General features: G+C 37.1%; 1 protein-coding gene across 1 annotated transcript in view; it reads left to right on the top strand.

Moving 5' to 3' along the window:
- The window catches only part of LOC150079157 (uncharacterized), a 153,276-nt gene that overhangs the window by 52,225 nt on the left and 79,857 nt on the right, over positions 1 to 21,194 (top strand). Inside the window, exons 11-13 of the mRNA XM_090382974.1 lie at positions 7,096 to 7,262; positions 10,217 to 10,413; positions 20,007 to 20,244. Coding sequence (XP_090239100.1) covers positions 7,096 to 7,262; positions 10,217 to 10,413; positions 20,007 to 20,244 — 602 coding nt within the window. The remainder of the gene's footprint in view (positions 1 to 7,095; positions 7,263 to 10,216; positions 10,414 to 20,006; positions 20,245 to 21,194) is intronic.

Below are 21,194 nucleotides of genomic sequence, written 5' to 3'. Positions count from 1 at the left end.
CAGAAAATGGCAGTTGAATGAATAAATGAGGAAGATGAAAAGTTGGTTCTGTGGGTTTGAAGTTGGACAGTAAATGGATGTTGGCTGGTGGCAGCACGTGTTCGGACTGTTTTGAAAGAGAGAGAGAGAGAAAGATAGAAGCCAATTCAGAAGAACAGTGCCCATGGAAGTATCTGTAGAAGAGGCATGCAGCGGAAACAGTGAGTCTATGAGAAAGCAAGTGGAGAGACTGTTAGAGATGAATCATTAATTAACCTAACTGCCCTCTTCTGAATGGAATCAAGAAGCCTGAGAGAGGTTTTGGGGGCACCACCCCAGATGTGGGAACAATATTCCATGGTAGGGCGGATTTGCAATTTATACAGAGTGAGCAGCTGTTTGGGAGAAAAGTAACGCCGAGAGCGAAAGAGAAAACCAAGTTTTTTAGATGCAGAGGAAGCAATATTTGTAATGTGCTTGTGCCAAGAGAGATTAGAAGTCAGGGTAATCCCTAAAAGAGATATATCATTTTGCCTAGAAATCGGAGTGTCACTAAAGATAAGCATAGGAGCAGAAGAATCCTTTTTGTGAGATACAAGACAAGATTGAGTTTTAGAAGGGTTGAAATCAACTAAGTTGTCTTTGCCCCACTGGAGAATTACCTGAAGATCGGCATTTAAGGAATTGGCAGCAGATTTTCGAGAACTTGAAGCTGATTGAGCTGGACAAGGTTTCTCAAAATGGAAAGTTGAATGCAATGTGCTATCATCGGCAAAACTATGGATAGGATTTCCAGTCAATGGAAGAAGGTCATTGATATACAAGAGGAAAAGAGTGGGGGAAAGAACTGAACCTTGGGGGACACCGGCATTAGTGGAGAAGTTAGAAGACAGAGAGCCATCTACCATCACCCTCAGTGAGCAATCAGAGAGAAAACTGGATAACCAATTACTAAAAACAGTTGGCAAACCATAAGATGTAAGCTTGTTTAGAAGACCTTTATGCCAAACACGATCAAAAGCCTTTGAGATGTCAAGAGCAACTACTTGTGTTTCACCGAACCTTTCCATTGAATTAGTCCATAAATGGGTATCATAAGCCAGAATATCACCAGTGGATCGACACTGACGGAATCCATACTGGAGATCGTTGATCAGACGGAAGGTTTCTAGGTAGTTTAAGAGTTGGCGGTTAATTGATTTTTCCATTACTTTAGAAAGAGTAGAAGTAATTGCAATGGGACAATAATTGGATGGGAGGGATTTGTCACCCTCTTTAGGAACTGGCTGGATATGAGCAAATTTCCAAGCAGAAGGAAAAACACCTTTGGAATAAGAAAGTGAAAAAAGGCAGCAAAGAATAGGAGTAAGTTCAGGAGCACAGGTTTTGAGAACAAATGGAGAAATACCATCAGGACCTGGAGCTTTCTTAGCATCAAGATTCATCAAAATCCTTCTGATATCCTTTTGATGGAAGACCACAGGAGGCATTGAATGGAGCGTGTTAGGAATGGTGGGAGGTGTTTTACCAAGCTCATTAATACATGAGCTCGAAGAAAAATGGGATTCTAGCAGGTCAGCTTTATCCTTGGCTGAAGTGACAACAGAACCATCTGGTTTGGACAGAGGTGGGAGCAGAGATGGGCAAAAGTTGCGGCCAATAGCTTTGGCAAGAGACCAGAATGCTTGGCTACCATTAGGGCAAGAAGCAAGTTTTCTACTCTTAGCCTGTTCAAACTCTAGTTTGGACTGATTAATAACTGCTTTACAATTGTTGCGAGCTTTGGTGTACGCAGAAAATGAAACTGAAGAATTAGAAACAAGCCAATTAAGATATGCAACGTTCTTCTCTTGGACAGCCTTGGCACATTTATTGGAAAACCAAGGTTTAGATAAAGGACAAGATTTTAAAGTGGAGTGTGGAATAAAGGATTCCATTCCTGCAAGAATAATTTCACTGACACGATCTGAGCAAACTTTGACATCAGAAGTTTTGAAACAGTAATCAGACCGAAGAAAAGAAGTCTCGCAGGTCATCCCATTTTGCACCCCTGCAATGCCAAACAACACGAGGCCGGGAACAGGCATGAGATAAAGGTCCCATTGGAGAAGAGACAATCACCAAGTTGTGATCCGAAGTGCCTAAAGGACCCCTCACTTCAACCCCGCACCCAGAAGGGCTGTTTGTGAGAAAAAGATCAAGTGCACCGGCTGTATGACCAGGACTGTCCAACACCCCTTTAGGTAAATGAACAATCTGTGCTAGGTCACTAGTAATTGCAAAAGCCCCAGCATCCCGACCCGCTGGGTCGGTGTGACTAGAAAATGGAAGCCAGCTGGAGTTGTGAACGTTAAAATCACCAAGGAAAACCACCTCACTGTCAGGAAAGTTGGACTGGAGAAAGTCAAGTTGCAAAGTTGGTATGAAAAGCCTAGTAGCTTCCAAAAATTAATTCTTTGAGGGCTTCCCATTTAGAATTCACCATTGGTAACATCAGTTGATCTCATTATATAGATTTTAAATTGTGATACCAGTGTAGTTGCCTCTATGAAAGCAAAAGCCTTTACCTTTGTGTGGTACTTGCATCTTTAAATAAATCTGCTATCTGTACACTGATCACTGTCACCCAGTGGTTCCTTTATCTGCAAATTCTTAATGCATCAATAATCACTGCTGATAATCAATATAGTATTACTCCCCCTGGTTGCTTTTACATTTTGCTGTAAAAAAGTCAAATCCACAAGTCTTGCTAGTGTGTGTGACCAAACTGAAAGGTCCAGTTAATATCCAGAAAGTTAATCCCCTTTGAAACATTCTGATTTACTGGCCTACTTTCTCTGCTCAAGTGCTAATTGTACTCATCAGATTCATTAACACATCTACTCATTTTCCCTTTCCCAGTGCTTATGTCACACCACACTGGCTGACCGGGCTAGCCAGGTGGGTAAAGTGCCTGCCTGGAAACCCACAGGTCACGGGTTCGAATCCTGCCTTGCTTGAACCTAAGTAAAATTCAGAAACTTTGGGAGGTGCATTATGGCCACAGAAGCCAATGCACTAACAAAAAAACACCACACTGACTCAACATTGCCTTGTCATCCAATGCCAATTGGATGCACTTCCTTATTTAGTTAACTAATAGCATAACCCCTCTTCTCTTCCTGTCCTTTCTGTACAAATTATTCCCCAAATTTCAACTCTGCACTGCTTATGTGTGATACCACTCCTCTGATATCCCAGCAATATCTGCCTTTGCATTGACCAGCACTTCAAACTCAATTTATTAATTATGCTTCTAGTCTAGCATTGGTGTACATGCAAGTATACCTGCACCTGTTCCTACTCTTAGTTACCCTAACACAGCATTTGTATTTACTTGTTTCACTGGCCCCCAGCAGTGCTGGAAATCCCCAGCAACTTGCTTTCCAGGCTGCTACTGCTTCCAATAGAAGCAGTGCAAGAATCACTTTGGCCTCTGCCTGCAGCGGCCAAAGCCATCCAATTATCGTTACACTTTGTCTGTATCCCCCCCCAAGCTAGTAGTTTTCTGACCCACCTAACATTGCCTCAATAGCATCAAAATATTCTTGTACCCTTTCTATTTAAGTCTACCCCATCCCTGTAGAAGCAGTCTCTTCAGTTAACAAGCACAGACCACACTGAAATTCTACCCAACAAACTTTACTCTCCAGGGCCAAACTGATTGACAAGACTCATTATATACTCCCTCTTATTGTGTGGGCAGAATTGCAGACACTTCCAAATTCAACCCTAGCTTGTGACCTTTAAACATTGACTTGTACTTGCTAATTAAATTTACAGATCTCCTACTCTTAAGGTCATTGGTGCACACATTTTCAACAATATCACCTTTTGTGCTCTTAAAAGATATCTGCTCTACAACTTCAACTCTTGCACCTGTCAGACATACCTTGGTTCTGTTCCACCTGTCCTTTTTACATAACATTCTCTGACACTAATCACCCACAATAACTCATTCCTGTGGGAGCAGTGCATTCAGCCTTGGGATTACCTCTGTTGCCTGCTGCACAGGAATGAACTCTGGCATTGAGTTGGGCAGCTGAGAGCTTGACAGGCCCCCCTAATTTCTTCAAGGGCATCAACCCTACACCTCAATCTCAATTATAGATGCAATAACCTTCCTCTTCCACTAGGGTATTTCAAAAAGGTGGGAAACAATGTGCAGTATTATTTTAGGCAAAACTTTTTCTGTAAAGTTGATGATTCAAATACTATAGACTACAATTATTGGTATTGCAAAACCAATTTTTACTTAGAAAAATTTTTGCTTAGTTCCCTAATTCTATAACCCAACTTGAAACACGGTGACTTTATTTGATTAGTGCAATTGAAGTAGATATTTCAGTTGGAAATTCCAACTATTCCTGGAGACATAAAAGAAAAGGAACTTTAATCTAAACTCCTGGTCCTTTATGTTAAAGAAAATGCCCAAATTTTCTAATAGAAATGGGCAGGATCTTCCTCTTCAAGTAAAGATCTAAGGCTCATATTGAAGTTCAACCCAGTCACTTCAGACTTGAATTGCTCCAAGCATTGTAGAAAAGTGGCAAAGAAGGCCATGGTGCCCAATTTGATTTATTGAATATTTGCTGACAGGCAGGTCATAATTGCACAGTGAGGCATTTGTAAGACTACACTGTGAATACTGTTGAAGTATTAGACTTCTTGGACAATACTTTAGTGTCCAAATAAAGGCAACTTCCTTGATGAGATTGGCAAAAGGTGGAAAACTTTGCCTTCATTCACTTTACTTGGTGAATGAAGGCAAAGTGAAAGAAAAATGAATGAGGGTAAAGTGAAATTCACTGTTATAAATTCTTACAGAACTAAGTGTCATCAATCCAAATAATTAAGAGGTTGACTGTATTACAGAAAGACCAATTCATGAAACAACTGCAATTTTAAAGCTCAAACATGGAACTTGTTTTAGCCAGTGACTTAATTACTGGAATAACTGAGTTTTCAAGTGTTAAAGGCTAGCAGATAGGAAACTTAAAGGTTAGCTAGATAGATACCTGTGTGAGGGGAGAGTCATTTTTTGGATCTTGCTACAAAGCTTAGTTGTACTATATGACATTTGTCAATCTGTAAAGTTGCTCTGCTTTTAAAATAGTTTTGGATGATAATGTCATTTTATGATTAGTCACATTGAGAAACTGTTTTTCATCACAAAGGTATTGCATAGAAAATACTTTTTCTAAAAATTCATTTAAAACTTGGTACTTTTAAATCCAGAGAATCTGATTTCAATTAGATAAATGGAAAAATGTTGATAGCATCTTATCTTTTACTACATCTGCATGCATTATTTTGCCTATCTTTTAGTATTTGTCTATTCATTAAATGAATTTAATTGGTTCTGATGGATTCAAAATTCTCATAAGGGATATGATCATATGCCCTGACCTGACAATAAGTCTGATTTTAAATACAGTCAAATGAGATTTTATCACATTCATAAATCATGTGAGCTCAAATGGGTGTACTGCTACACCCCTGTTCTAAACATGGATAAGTTGGACTGGAGACTTAACTTAAAATTCCAGTAACTTTTATAAAGATCTTATTGCTGTAATACTATATTACAAAAGCACTTATTTCTCATAGGCAGTGCTGCTTACTACTATTGCAACACTGATAGTTCTATAACAAATGCCATTGCCTCTTGTAACCAATTGTTTGGTTCAATTTTTTTATTGAAAAATTGTTTTTATCACAATTCTCATTAAAGTGAGTGAATATCTGAAATAGTTTCATTTAATACAAAGGGTACTAGGAAAGTTTTGCAATATGACGCAACAATGAATCACAGGAAGCTGCATGTTGAGACATGTTCATACGTGCATAGTAGCCGCCGTGCCAAGTCGATGGGCTCAGTTATTCATTAGTAGTGAGTGTAAAGTGCTTGCGATGGCATCGTGGTCACGAAATGAGATAAGGACAGTTTTGCAGTATAATTTCGTGCGTGGTTTAACCATAGACCAGTGCTTAGAAGAAATGACTCTTGCACTAGATGATGATTGTCCACATCGTACAACGATATTCAGGTGGTTAGAGAATTCCAAAGGGGAAATTTCACTCTGGAGGATTCTGAGAGGCTGGGAAAGCCATGAACTTCAGTTACGGAGGAAAACATTACTGCTGTGAGGAAAATGCTTGACGAAAACAGGCGAGTGACCTACCAACAGATAGAGGATACTTTGGGCCTAAATGCACCAGCAATTCGTTCGATTCTGCAAGATCATTTGCACGTCAAGAAACTTTGTTCTCTCTGGGTGCCGCATCAACTGACTGAAGAGCAGATGACATGACGTGTGACTTGGTGCCGGGAGATGTTAAATAAGTTTAAGGGACAATCTCAGTATGTGAACAACATCGTGACAGGTGACGAGACTTGGCTGTACTATTATGATCTACCGACCAAGGCTCAAAACAAAGTTTGGGTCTTTGATGACGACACACGCGTAATTGTCAGAAAATCCCGATCTGTAAAGAAGAAAATGATAGCTGTATTTTTCAAATCGAGTGGAATTGTGGAACATGTCGTTTGGACATGCAGAAGACAGTCACAGCTAAGTGGTATACTGAACAATGCCTGCCTAAAGTCATTGGATCTATGAAGAACCTGCAGCCAAAGTCAAGAATGGACACCTGGTACCTCCATCACGAAATGCTCCAGCTCACCGCGTCAAAGCCTGCACCGAATATTTGACCACGACAGGACTGAAACTTCTTGAGCACCCTCCCTACAGTCCAGACCTTGCTCCCTGCGACTTTGCACTGTTCCCACATGTGAAAATGAAGCTAAAAGGGAGGTGGTTTTCCAGTGATGAGGACCTTCTACGGGCTTGGGACAATGAGTGTGCTTTACTCCCTAGTGAAACTTGGCAGAACTGGTTTAAAGATTGGTTTCGGAGGATGGAGAGGTGTATTGAATGTAGAGGAAATTACTTTGAAAAAATTAAATAAATAAAGCTGTATTGCAAAACTTTCCTAGTACCCTTTGTATATGCTTGTTTTGATTGATTAGATTTAATCATTCAGTTCTCTGAATGCTTTTACACTGTTTTACAGGTGCAAAGATTCAAGTTTTGAAGAAATTTACATTTCAAGTGTTAAGAATGGATGGATATCTGCAATGAATAGCAGCAACAAGTACTACTTAAACTCATCTTTTAGAGATGCCAAGATTTTTGAATTAAACAATTCCATTTATTTGATAATACCCCATATTGCTAATGGTAAGTTACTTTGTAATACCATAAATAACCTATAAATTTAGTAACCCATAAAAAATAGGCTATCACAAGTTTAACTATTTCTAAACTTGCTATGCAGCCTCTGCCAGACCAATTTCACTTTGGAAATAAAGAATGGTAGGTTGCTACCACTCTTTAAATAAAATTAAACAAGGTACCAGCTCTCAAGTGCTACCCATCTTGGTTGTAGATTAATATCTAGTATTGAATCTTAAATGAGTAATTGCCATATGCACATAAGATTTTTATGGTGATTGCTAAATATAAGTAGCACAGAACATTGTGTTATAGTACTATGTATGGGTTAAAAAGATAATGTTGTTGACATTGGACTTAAGGTTCTAGAGTAACTTGCAGGAAAAACTGTCCAAAAACAGAAGGATAAATCAAAAGGCTCTAGTTAGCCCAGTGATTTTAGAATTTCATTCTAAATGGATATTGATTAGATGAAGCATATTTACCTTTCTAATTTGCTTTCTTCTAATTTTGATCTACTTTTTACAGAAAAAGTAGGCAGGTGAGATTGACAAGGATTAGTGACTAAGTAAAATGAATTGCTTGACTAGTCTAGGAAGTGTTTTGGAATAGCAGTATATGATAACATTCTGTGGAATGCTGATCTGTAGTCATAGCTATTTAGAAGAAATACTGAGTACAAGTTTTGATATAGAGAAAGCAAAACTTAATATCCAGTTGTCTTGTTTGGATTATCCCCATTAAAGAATCTTTCTTTAAACATTAAAGATGAGTATGGGAACAGACTGGGTGTGAAAATAGAAGTTAAGGTTTTTTCATTCTGCCTCCTAAAGAATGACCTAGAGGTCAGTCTTTCAAAGAACTGGTGATTCATATTTAAAGCTGGTTTTGGCAGAGAACCAGATGGAATGTAGTGTATCATAATAGATTTCCAGGTTGGTGAAAGTAATATACAAAACTGGAAGCTACACAATTCCAGCATTAAAATTTGAAATTGGCCATCTGCCATAACATACAGAAAACTAGCAACCAAACTTGTGTAGCCAATTTTTTAGTCTGGCTGTAACTAATATTCACTTTTTATAAAATTTGAGTTAAGTACAAGTAGTGAGTATTAGTTTTAGGCAGACTAAAGGTATACAAGCCAATTGCAGTGCATGTAATATCTGGAACAACTTAGCAAATTATTTAAAGGAAGAGCAACTCTGTACCAGGTATGTGGTATAAGACTTTCCTTTAATTTTCTTCCTGAAAAAAAATGTAGAAAATAGTAAACCTTTTTTAACTTAAAGAACCATTCTTTTTACACACTTCTAATATTTGGTCTGTTTCTTGACCATTTTATTGGTATTGGTTTAACAGAAACTTGGTTTCTGGCTAAGGTTAAGTTAGAATGAGGAAGTGTAACTTCACTAGTACAGCTAGCAAATATCAGACTTAAAACCAGTCATCCCAAAGAGGAATACATTGTGCTGATCAGTATGTTTTAAATGCTTAAAACAAGCATAAGAATGGACATTAGTTCCATGAGAGAACTTTTTAATCTAAAGTATGATGATTAACTCTACTTTCAGCTTAGTTGAGAAAATAAGTGGTTAGACCCATCTAATGCTATTAGATTAGTTGAGGTCAGTAAAAAGCCATCAGCATATCTTCTACCTATATGAGCAGAAAACTGAAGCCAGTTGGATTTGTTAAATTGAAAACAAAGCAGTTTCTTAATAGCTAAGTTAAGTTAGCAGAAACTTTCTGCTTTATTTCAATGCAGAATTCTTAATTTGAATTAAGAAAGTAGCAATACTAATTTTGCAGTATAAGGTCAGTCAGGCAAATCTGATAAACCAATCCAGGTTCCTTTTCCCCACACAGAATATGTGGACATATTTAGAAATACCACATTTAAAGCAGAAGTAATTGGCAAATTAGGACAAAATAAGAGTGACAATTCAGATTAGTTAATCTAAAATTAACTTATAGATAAGTATTACTTAATTTCTGTATGCATTCTTATAGATAAGGTAGGTAGAGCATCAGCTGTGTATGCTATTACATAATGGTGTACACAGCAAAATGCTCACTTCTGTGGTTCTAGTCAGTTTTTATATATATTGACTGCTGGTCATAGCAGGGACAGCAACATTATACCCCAGCCAATCCAGATGCCTCCTTAGAATGACAAGTATGCTAAGTGCTGTAGATTTTAAGCCACCTGCAAAAATAGCTTTAAAGCAAAGCTAACATTAATATCTAGTTCACTAGGAGTCACATCTTTAGAGGACAAGTACCACCATTTTGACAAAAATGGTAAAGGTCCAGTATGTTTAATATTGATGTTAAACATACTGGACATTTACCATCTTTGTCAAAATGGTGGTACTTGTCCTCTAAAGATGTGACTTCTATTGAATTATATATTAATGTTGAAGCTTTGCTTTTGAGATCAAACATGGTACTTGACAGATTAATTTTAATGTTATAGTGTTAGACTTTAGTGTCAGCATTTGTATCTTCCCTGGATCCACATCTCAGTGGAGAGACCAAAAGAACTACTGTTCCAGAACTTAAGCAGTCAGTAATGTGACTCACTCCAATAATTCAGAACTTTTAGTTGAAACTGAGTTCTTGTTGGATAGGTGAGAAATCTGATAATTTGATTGCCACAAATCAAATATTCAGCTGGTGATAAAGTGATCATTCCACCATTTAGAGTATTAAGATAAAGCTTATCTTAATCTGATAATAAGGTTTGGGTTTCAGATTGTATAGTGATTTGGCCAACATTTGTACCTGATTGTATTAATGTATCTGAATTTTTAACTTAAATTTTTCATTGTTTATACAAAACTGTTCTCATTAATTTCTCTTAAATGAAATGTTAATCATTAATTTACTTCTAGTATGTATCCAGATAAATTTAATTTTACTCAAATGAGCTAAAAACAGTAATCAACTCTTTACAGATACCTGTAAAAAGACATCTATATATCATTATGACCAACCTACAGGATCCTGGACAGTACACCAGCATCTTTTAACCTGTGGTGCAGTAGATATAATAAAAACAAAAGGGAAGATATTTCTGGCAATAGCAAGTTTGCTCCAGACAAACATAGGAAATTCCCTCTCAATTTATGAATTTAATTATTCAGTCAACCAGGTAAGGCAGTCTTAATGTTTGCAACTTTTCTTTGATTAACATGCTTGCTTGCCTTGACACACAAGCATCAAACAGCACTAAAATGACACTTCTTGATTAGACTGGGGTTCAAGCCTGTCACCACCAAATGCAGAAAGGTCAGGGACTGACCACCGCATATCCCCTTAGTTGCTAATGCTCCTAAAAACCAAAACAGCAGCACTAAAATGTGCAATCCTTCATGACTGCAAGGCCACTCAAGTGTTGAGCTGTAATACAAAGTCCTTAAGGTCAATGAATAAGTATCATTAAAAGTTAAAGTAATATGAAATTTACTCTATATTGGCACAAGTCTTTTGGTGCTGATTTACAGCTTAGTAAAAGTTTTTAATATTCTAGCTATGAATTCCAAACTTTTCAACCATTATGTCTAAGTTTCTGAGGATGTGGGAACACAGATCTTCAGTATTCCAGAAATTCCAAATTGGATGCACTCTCAAATGCAGACAGGGAAATTATCAAATTTCTTCCATAATACTAAATTTAACTAGTTAATAAAGCTACTAAAATTTATTCTCAACTGAATGACAATGGTTGGTCAGTTTGATCTGACTTTTCAATCTTTTGAATGCTGTTCAGAAACTATTTTTGCATACTAGTCTGGTTTGAAATATTCCCAACAGAATAGTTATTTCTTATTGGAAATATTTCCATTCAGAATAAATTTGCTATAGGCTTAATTCTGTACCATGCTTGGTACAGAATTAAGCCATGTAAAATCATTCCATCATAATATAGTATAGGCAACTCTGAATATTGTAGAAACCGATGGTTAATGTTGAGTACTCTAAAAAAAATTCATTGTTTTAACTTCATTTATGAACTTATTACTTGCTCATGTTGCAAGCAAGTTTACCTGACGTACAAGTTATTGCAATTGAGAATTATAACATGCCATTGATTGCCAGACCTCATGGGCAATGAACAATGTGCTGCAGAAGACTATTTCTGTACACTTTTGCCACAAGAGTAACCTTTAACCTGAACTAAGATGTGGACAAAATGCTATTCCAGTAGTACATGAGACTAGATTTTTGGGATTTGTATTTGATAGAAAGTCTTTTCTAGAATGCATCTGCCAACTATTTCCAAAATTCACAAAATGTTTAATATCCCATGCACAACTAATTCTTGGTGCCAATCAATATACTATTGAATCTTTATCCTGCAATCTAAAGTAGATTACAGGTCCCAGATATATGCATTTCCTATTGTACTCTGGTTGGATCCCATCCACCATCTGGCAATTTGTATTGCCACTGGGAGCATTCTAAACACCTTGTTCAGAGCAAGTGAACTAACTTAAGCAGTTCTCTACTGTATGCTTTCAAAATGAAATCCCTGCCAGACCACTGCACATGTGTTTTTGAGCCATACTGGAAAATATGTACAACAGACTGCAGTTTGGTATTTATATCCAATGGGTAAGACTTGGATATAACAGTTGCCCAATCACCAAGGCACCTGCCTACCTAGGCATGTTCATATTCCACCCTATGATTCAGCACATAGTTGAACATAGACTTTTTGCCAGTGTGCACAGACTTTAGTCAAGTGTCAGCAATTCACTTCAGAATTGCATGAAATTGAACTGGCCTCATTTGTAGTAGTAGTGGCATGTGATGCAAGAAAGCAAGTGTATGAGCGTATGCAGCATCAGCCAAAAAAAATCGCCATTCCCTCCAAATGCCTGTCCAGTTGCTCCTTAAATTTATTCAACCTATCAACTTCCACAACAAGATGGAAGTTTGTTCCAGCAATTAACCAACTGCTGGCTAAAGGCAAATTTCCACACATCTATTCTACATCTGTCCTTAATTTGAATTTATGCTCCTTAGGTTCATAATCTGAACAAGTAGAAGGATCCCATCAGAATTCAGCGTGCTCAACCCATTCACTGCCTTATACATCTCAATCAGATCACTGTGCAGGTGCTAGTTTCCAGCCACTGCAATTTGCAGAACTTAAGCCTCTCTTGGTAAGAGGATCCCTTCATTCCCCTCACCAGTCTTGTTGCCCTTCTCTGTACATGCTCAAGCAAATCCTCATTCTTCCTAAAATGAGGCCTCCAGACCTGTACTCAAGGCATGGCCTGACCATTGCCTTATACAAAGGGACAATCACCTCCTTTTCCCTGCTAGCAAAATTCCTATATATCATTGACAAAACCCATGACCTGCCCTGGCAGCCTGTCTGCATTGCTTGAAACTTCATATCTGACTGCACAATTACTCCCAAGTCTCATTTTCTACCACCTTAAGTGTACCACACAGTTGGTACTTTTCTCTTGGGTTACTTCTACCCATATGCAGTACTTTGCATTTGTCAAGGTTAAACTTCAGTTGCCACTTCTTAGCCCATCTGCCCAAATTATCTAGATCCTGTTGCAGTAGCGCACTGCCATTACTGTCATTAACAACCCTGCCAACCTTTGTATCATCTGCAAACTTAGACACTAAGCCTGATATACATTCATCAATATCATTGATAAATATACAAAACAACAGTGGACCCAACACCGAACCCTGTGGGACTCCACTAATAACATTAGTCCACGAAGAGCAGCACCCATTGATTACCACCCTCTGTCTTCTCCCGCTTAACCATCCTTTTATCCATTGTAGTAACTTACCATTAATACCATTCTGCTCCAATTTGTACAATAGTCTTCCATGTGCAACAGTGTCAAAAGCTTTCCTGAAATCAAATGATATCAAAATTATTTTTTGCATCCAGTTCCTTTGTAATATCCTATCAAATTTGTCAGACAAGACTTTCCCTTAACAAACCCATGCTGTCTGAATTATTGCTGCAGTCTTGTCTAGATGATCCTGGAATGCATCTTAACCAGTGACTCCATTTTACCCAGAACAGAAATTAAACTAACTGGTCTGTAATTACTTGTCACCCTTCAATCCCCCTTTATGAATTGAGGATACATTTGCACATCTCCAGTCCATGGGAACCTCCCTTGAGTCCAAGAATGTTCTCATAATTATTGTTAAGGGTTTGCTTAGTTGCTTTTCTTATGTTTAACTTCAACAATTTCTCCTCCACTTTGCTCTCAGTTATTACAAAATCATTAAGTATCCTGCTACAATTTGATAACCTGCAATTTTCAAACCTTAATTCCTCATGTGTGAATGTAGATGCAAAATACTTTCAGTTGTTTGCTATCTGAGCAGGATCATCAACAGTCAAACCATCGATGTCGAGTGGACCAATAAGATTCATCCCCTTCCTTTTAGTTTATATAAGTAAAGAAATCCTTGCTGTTTTTCTTAGCATCTTTTGCCATAAAGCATCTTTTCTCGTAATCTGCCTTCGCCTGCCTAACCTCCTTTGTGACCTGATTAGACTAGCTTATATCTGCCATAGGCTTCTGAGTCATCTGCATAATTTATATGCATCCCATGCATTTTTCTTCTGTTAAGAGTCATTAGTTCATTTGATAACCATTTAGGCATATACCTTGAACAATATTTCTTAATAGGTATGAAACTTTTAGTAGCATCCACAATTAATTCCTTGAATGCTTCCCACTTAATTTACTGTTGGTAACATTTGTCAGTTGATCCCACTGTACAGAATTTCAACTTTCTGAGACCAATGTACTCACCTTTTACAGAAGCAAAAACCCTTCCCTTTACCCCTGATGGTAATTATATCTAAGTAAATCCCACATCAGTACACTGATCACTGCCACCTAGTGGTTCCTTTATCTCCAAATTCTTAATACATGAATGATCAAGAGTATTACCCCCTCTGGTTGCCCCTTGAACATGCTGCTGCAGAAAAATCATCCAATAAATCCACAAGTCTTACTAGTGTGTGAGTGACCAACCCACAAGTTCCAGACAATATCTGGGAAGTTAAAATCCCCCCCATTATAAGATATTCTGATTTACTAGCCCACTCTGTTTCTCTGTACAATCATTCATTGTACTCATTTGAGTAATTAGGCCTATAACAACTCCTACTCTTATTTTTGCTTTTGCAGTGCTTATGTCACACCAAACTAATTCAACAGTGCACTGTTCATCTATATGAATTGGATGCACTTTTAATTTTGTTTTTCTTAATTAACAGCATGACACCTCTTCCCTTCCTATCCTTTCTGTACACATTGTACTCTCCAAATTCCAGTTCTGCATTCCTTATCTGTGTGACACCATGTCTCTGCTATCCCAACAATATCTGTCCTTGACCAACACTTCAAACTTATGTACTATACTTCTAGCATTGGTATACATGCATCTATTTATATTCCTAGTTACCCTAACACATCCCATATACCTACCTATTTCATGATGATTGCCATCTGTCCCTGAAACCCCAACACCCCTTGCTCCAAGTCACTACTTATTCTAATAGTTGTGCAAGAATCGCCTTCACCTCTGCCTGCGGCTACTGTTAAACTATTAGTCCTTGTATCCCCCCCAAGATAGCAGTTTTACAACCCACCTAACACTGCCTCAATAGCATCAGCAAATATTCTTGCACCCTTTCTATTTAAGTGTGTCCCATCCCTGTAGAAGCTGTCTCTAGTGTTAAACAGTACAGACCAGTCTGGAAAAAATTCTACCCCTTGAGCCTTGCATGATCTTTCCAGGGCCAAATTGAGCGACAGGGCTCTCATCATATACTCCCTTCTATCGTGTCTGAGCAGAATTGCAGACACTCAAATTCAACCTTTAATTCCCAGCTTTTTTCAACAGTGACCTGTACTTTTAAGTAATTCTGCCGGTCTCCTACTCTTAATATCATTAGTGCCAACGTGTACAACTATATCACCTTTTGATATAGTTTGTATACAACCCACCATTACCAAAAATGTTTATATACTGATTCTTTCAGTTCATTGTAGTCTTTGTCACTGATGTTTCATCCTGTCCTGGGTACAGCAGAGGCTATGCTTCCTCAATCTGAATTTTGTTTGAGTTTCTACTGGATCCCCGGCAACATTCAGATCTTAATTACTTGGCAGACACTGCAGCCAAATCAGCATTGATCCTTTATAATCCTTTTTTACTCCTTAGTACTGCTTATGTAAAAGCTATCCTATTGCTAACCAATCTTTAGGCGTGAGACTAACAATTGTTAACAAAGGTGAGTTGTTTGATAATGTTACAAATACTCCACTTTTCTCTGCTCCTTGTATTGCAACATTTCTTCCATGTGAGTTTAACTCTAATGGAAAATATGCACTGCACAACTTCTTGCAGCTATACCATGCCATAGTGGATGAGTTCAAACATTTGTCAAAGAATGACACCATGTTAGAATAGCTGCAATTTTCTGACACCACACTAGCCCATAAGTTGCTATGAGTGCTAACAGCACTTGTGAAGTATATTGATTCCTGATACTCAAAATAGTATCATTGTTCTCTGATTCTTTAATTAAAATCAGTTTTTAATTAAAATCAGTTTTAAAAATCACTATGAATGTTACCCACCCAGTTTATGGAGAACTATCCTTGAATACCCAGGAAAAGCACTATTCTATTAGTAGTAGTGGCATGTGATGCAAGAAAGCAAATGTATGAGCTTATGCAGCATCAGCCAAAAGAAGAAAAAAAATCTCACCATTCCCTCCAAAATGCCTGTCCAGTTCCTCAAATTTATTACATGTCCTGGTTCCAGGACATGCTAATTCTACAAAATTACTTGGCTGAAAATGCTATGAAAACCATTCTTGACATCTTAACCAGCAAGTGTCAATATTAAAGGCCAATAATCTGGGAAAAAGTAAATGGTTATGAAACTTAATCTGGGAAAGTCAGCACAAGGTTTAGTGTCAAACCAATTCTCAAACAATGGCCTTAAAGTTTCAGACCAAATAGGTAACATTAGCTCATCTGCAAATAGGCCACAAATTACTTCTAGTGCTCTTTAAGAGCAAAGGATCCCTATCTCTAAAATTCTGCAGCAAATATTGACATCTTGCTTATACACAATTACCACTTCACTAAGATCTACACTAAGGTTCAGTCTGGCAATAGTGTGTGCAGCTGCTATCTTCCCTAATACAGCTGTTTCTATTTCACTTCCACTGAATGCTGTTCAATTATATGCCATTTGAACTTTCCCTAAAAACCACTTTACACCTGTCAGTACAAATGTAATATACTTAGTGCTCTTAGCTTTGAAAAGCACTTTCTCACCTATTTTTAATACCTTCTTAAAATAAAAGATCTAAGCTGTTAAGCAAAAGCAATCAGTTGTCTTCTGTTTGATTTTTGATTCCAGGCCAAGAATAAAATATCAGGGAACAAATGTGCAGATCAAGCAATTAAACATCCATCACAGCCCAAGCAAATTGCTTAATCCTATATACTGACATAATCTCCAGTATATGGAACAATGGAAATCTTTCTATTCCAAATGCAAACAAACTTTCAATTCATACTGCAATTATGAATTGCTATTGCAAGTATAGGAAGTAATCCTACCAGAACCTGAATCAGTCTCACTCCACACATTCACTTCTCAAGGAAGTGATCCTCTGCAGTTTACTTTAACACTAAGTAAAGCATAACTGACTGTACCTTTTTTAAAAAAACTCAAACTGCATTCAGATCTACATGAGCATGTCTCTGTCATACCATAGATGCAGAACTGATTTGTTTCTTTCCTGAAACAAATCCAACTAATTGTTTTCCCCTAGACATAACACTCACAAATTGCACAAGTGAATTACAAGTTTACAAAGTTTAAATAGGAATGAAGAGAAGATTCTGAATTTTCTTTTTTGACTGAAAGGACACTGAAAATTTCAGTGGAGGAGACATTATTTCACCATAACATAAACCCAGTTCCAGCTATTGGTATTATCACAAATGCAGTAAGTTTTCTGCTAGTGAAATCTATAGTAGTAAAGCCCAATAAACCAGAAACTGCAATTTTTTTTTTTTCCTGGCAGTGACCCAAATGTGCTTAGTAAAATGTGAGCTTGCATGAGGTTAAGTGTTTCTGCCTTCACCCTGTGAAATTCCTTACAATTTCACTTTGACTTATCCTGGTAACAACTAAGATAAGTGACAGTGGTACTGGTAAATCTACCAAGAAAAGGAAAGCAATTGATTTGGATCAATTTTTAACAAAGTATGTATGAAAATGGTCAAACATTAACAAGTATCAGACAACTTTAAATTTGTCAGTGTCAACAGTGAACACACTAAAGAACACAGAATAAGAGCAGCAAAGGAAACAGCACCAATGAAGTCAACCATAATAACCAGAACTATTAAATCAGTTTTTACAGTAAAATAACATTTTTCTTTTGGGCTACTTTGCTGGTTATCCCCTCATCAAGTTTTTAATTAAACATATAACTAAATGAAAACTTCATTCTTCTGAGGATATTGTGATTTTGTAATCTTGGCACATCAGGGATATAGCAGCAGAAACATTAGTCATTCTCAACTTGCATAAGAAGTCCTAGAATGCATGTCTGGGACTTACTATACTTTAGTCAGACATACTTGCAAACTATGCAAGACAATACCAATCTTAATTTTAGCCACTATGGAAATACCACTCATAACAACCTCATTGTTGGATGAAAATGTCACTTTCCATTTTCTAAAAATGATTACTGTATTCCAACTTTTTCAGCTGGGAAAATGAGTGACAACAGTTAGCATTACCATTAGTAGAGGCATATGATGCAAGAAAGCAAGCTTATGCAGCATCAGCAAAAAACCCCTGCTCCCATTTCACCTCATTTGTTCCAAATACCCATCCAGCTCAGCCTTAAATTTATTTAGGCTATCAACTTCAAAACAAAGGATGGAAGTCTGTTTCACCACCCAACTACCTGCTGGCTAAAGGCAAACTTCCGCACATATCCTCAGTTCTGTAACAAGTTTATCCCTATAACCATAACATACTACTTTCCATATCTGTGGTGCATTAGGACAAAGCCAGTATGTAAAATCTAAATGTTTGGACAGTTTCTAGTGTTCCAGACTTCCAAGTGACTAATTGATGTTTGTCACGTGCAGAAGTAAATTTTCTACTTTATAAAAATACAATATTAACTTTGCTCTCTTTTTCTGTTCCATTAAATAATTATTGGCTATTACCAGATCTACATTCCATGACCTGGTTGGAATTAGCATGCCAACTTCTGTGATAGTTGAATTATCAGACTCCAACTTTACAATTGGATTGTTAGTCTAATCTACTTTTCAAGAGCTTAATTTTAAGCTATGGATATGACATTAGGTACCAACTAATGGCTTTCATACACTCCAAATTATGGAGTTCCCAAAGGTAACAAATGTATAATATTATACATTGTTATACACACTCTTAGCCCACTAAGGTTCTGGGTATTAACATTTAAACCTACTAAATAAGCTACTAAAACCTAAGTTTTTAGAAACTAAAATTTAAAGTAATTGATTATTTTAATGAAATTTTAGTTATGGAAACATGGTCCAATACTTAAATCTTACTGGAATGACTTGGTCTTGATCATAAGACTTGCTTTCAAACAAAGCACTGTTCTATAAAGTTTGATATTTAACTATATAAACTCAATTTTGGTAACCGGGGATGGTACAAAAGTAATGTCTCGTATTTTTTCCTCAAATTTAATTCCTACAACTGCCTTTTTCATTTTCAATCTGAGTCTATTGCAATCCTGTAAAAGCCTTCACTCTTGCTCCAGAGGGCTTCATGCACTGTGCCTGGGCTGGTTGTCATCTACAAAATGGGTTCCATGGAGTTCATGTTTCAGCAAGCCAAAGAGGTGACAGCCAAAAGTGCAAGGTTCAGCTATAAAGTGGGGGTGAGGAAGAACAGTGTAGAAGTTTTGTACAGTTCTGAACTTTCTGCTTGTCAGCATTTTCAGGGCCTACTAGGTGCAAACTATAGCCTAGTTGCTTTGATGGTTATCACAGCAGGTTCCTTATACCTACTGCATTGCACAATTCGTGTGTGATGTGGAAGTCCTTTGCTCAACACGTCAATCCAACTTGTTTGTTGTTACTGGCCAGTTGCTTTGGGGCTTGTCAACAATCACTTTCCCCACTCTTAATGTCTTACCCAATGTCTAACTGTATTTGCATCTCCAGTGTTGTCACCATAGACATTTTTGAAATGCCTGTGGGTTTCGATAGGAATGTCTTGGTAAAAAAATTGATCACTCTTTTTATGTATATATGACACTTTGAACTATCCATGTGCTGCACTCAGTAGTGATCACATCACTATTCAGTATGGTGAAACTAGACTCCAGTGACACATTAATCTAAGGAATCAATTTGAAAGCAAAAAATGAAGAGGCATTACTTTTGTATTGGTTCTTGTTCATCCCAAATGATTTCTGTATCTAATGCTCAGCCTGCACTTTATTTTAATGTCATTTCCATTTCTAAGATTGCTGCTGCAATCTTAGAAATGGAAATTAATTGAAAGTGTGGTATAGCAGTCTTGTACTAAAGGGTGCAGTAAATTTTTTTTTTTAAACTAATTTTATTTGTTATTTAAAACTTCATTTCTTTGGAAGAATGAAGGTGCTAATGGAATTTACTTTTATTCCAGTTCAAACCACTGCAAAACATCAATGAAGCTTTCCCAACTGCACTTCTCTGGGTTGTTATTGAAGAGGACATATTTCTCATAGTGACTAATGAAAGAACTACAGTCTCAAATGACTGTGCTCCTAAGGTTCTTCACATTGGGCCAATTAATGTCTATAAATTTAATGGTAAAAACTTTGAATGGTTTCAGAGTATACCACTTCATGGTATTCACTCTGTGGCAGGATTTGTTTTAGCAGGTATGTTTGAATGTTTTTCAATTTCTATGAAAGTTTCCAAACTAATACTGATGGGCATTATGCAACTGTACCTATGCATACCAGGTTATGCCAGTGGTACTTTTATTACTCCAACACAATAGTCCTGTGATATTGGTTTTCCCCCATGTTTGGAGAGATGTAGGTTAGCCCTATCACATTGGAGGAATTATATGGGCTGTAGTATTTCAATCATAGGTGAAAGTAAAGTTTCCTACATCTTGTACATTGGCAAGTACAGGCTCAGTACACAAGAGCACAATCTGTTGCTAATGTATCTAAAACTTTAACCTTCTATTCAGTGCTAAAATGAACTAGTTTAATTTTAAGTACTTGGTACACTTGCATCTCAAAGTAAAGTAGGTAAATGTTACAAGCAGCATCTTTGGCAATCCAAAGCAAGAATAGATGGGTCCAGTATGTTGTCTAGCTTTATTGCTGACATCTCAAAGTGCTCAGTCATCCCTAATGACTACAAACTAAATCAATCTGTTCAGGTTGACAGATTTTCATGTAATCTTGTCCAAGTGGCATGTATGAAGAATTTTTTGTTTATAATAAACAAAGGACTGACTTCTGTTCTAATAGTTCCTAGGGAAAAGGCTGAATCTGACAATATAGCATTACTATTGAATTAGGAATTTTTAGTGTTAGGAACTATCAGTCTAAATATTGGTGTAGATAAACTATATATTTAAATGAAAACTATAATAATAGTGTAAAGGCATTGTTTCAACTGTCTCATTGTGATCATCCTTCACAAGTTACAATGTATTGCACTAAGTCTTCACTAATAGAGAAGACTATTGTTACTTATTCTATGTGGGAACCACCACCGGGATGGCACTGTTTCAAGGCTTGGCTTTCATCAGTGGGTGGGCAAGTCAAGCTCTAATATGTCTTGTTGCATTTGGATTATTATATATAGTATT

The sequence above is a fragment of the Mastigoproctus giganteus genome, chromosome 10 (assembly GCF_048544385.1).
Source record: "Mastigoproctus giganteus isolate SK-2022 chromosome 10, ASM4854438v1, whole genome shotgun sequence".
In the NCBI taxonomy this organism is placed as follows: Eukaryota; Metazoa; Arthropoda; class Arachnida; order Uropygi; family Thelyphonidae; genus Mastigoproctus; species Mastigoproctus giganteus.
The sequence above is the reverse complement of the archived record's forward strand: the minus strand, read 5'-3'. Positions and strand labels throughout refer to the sequence as shown.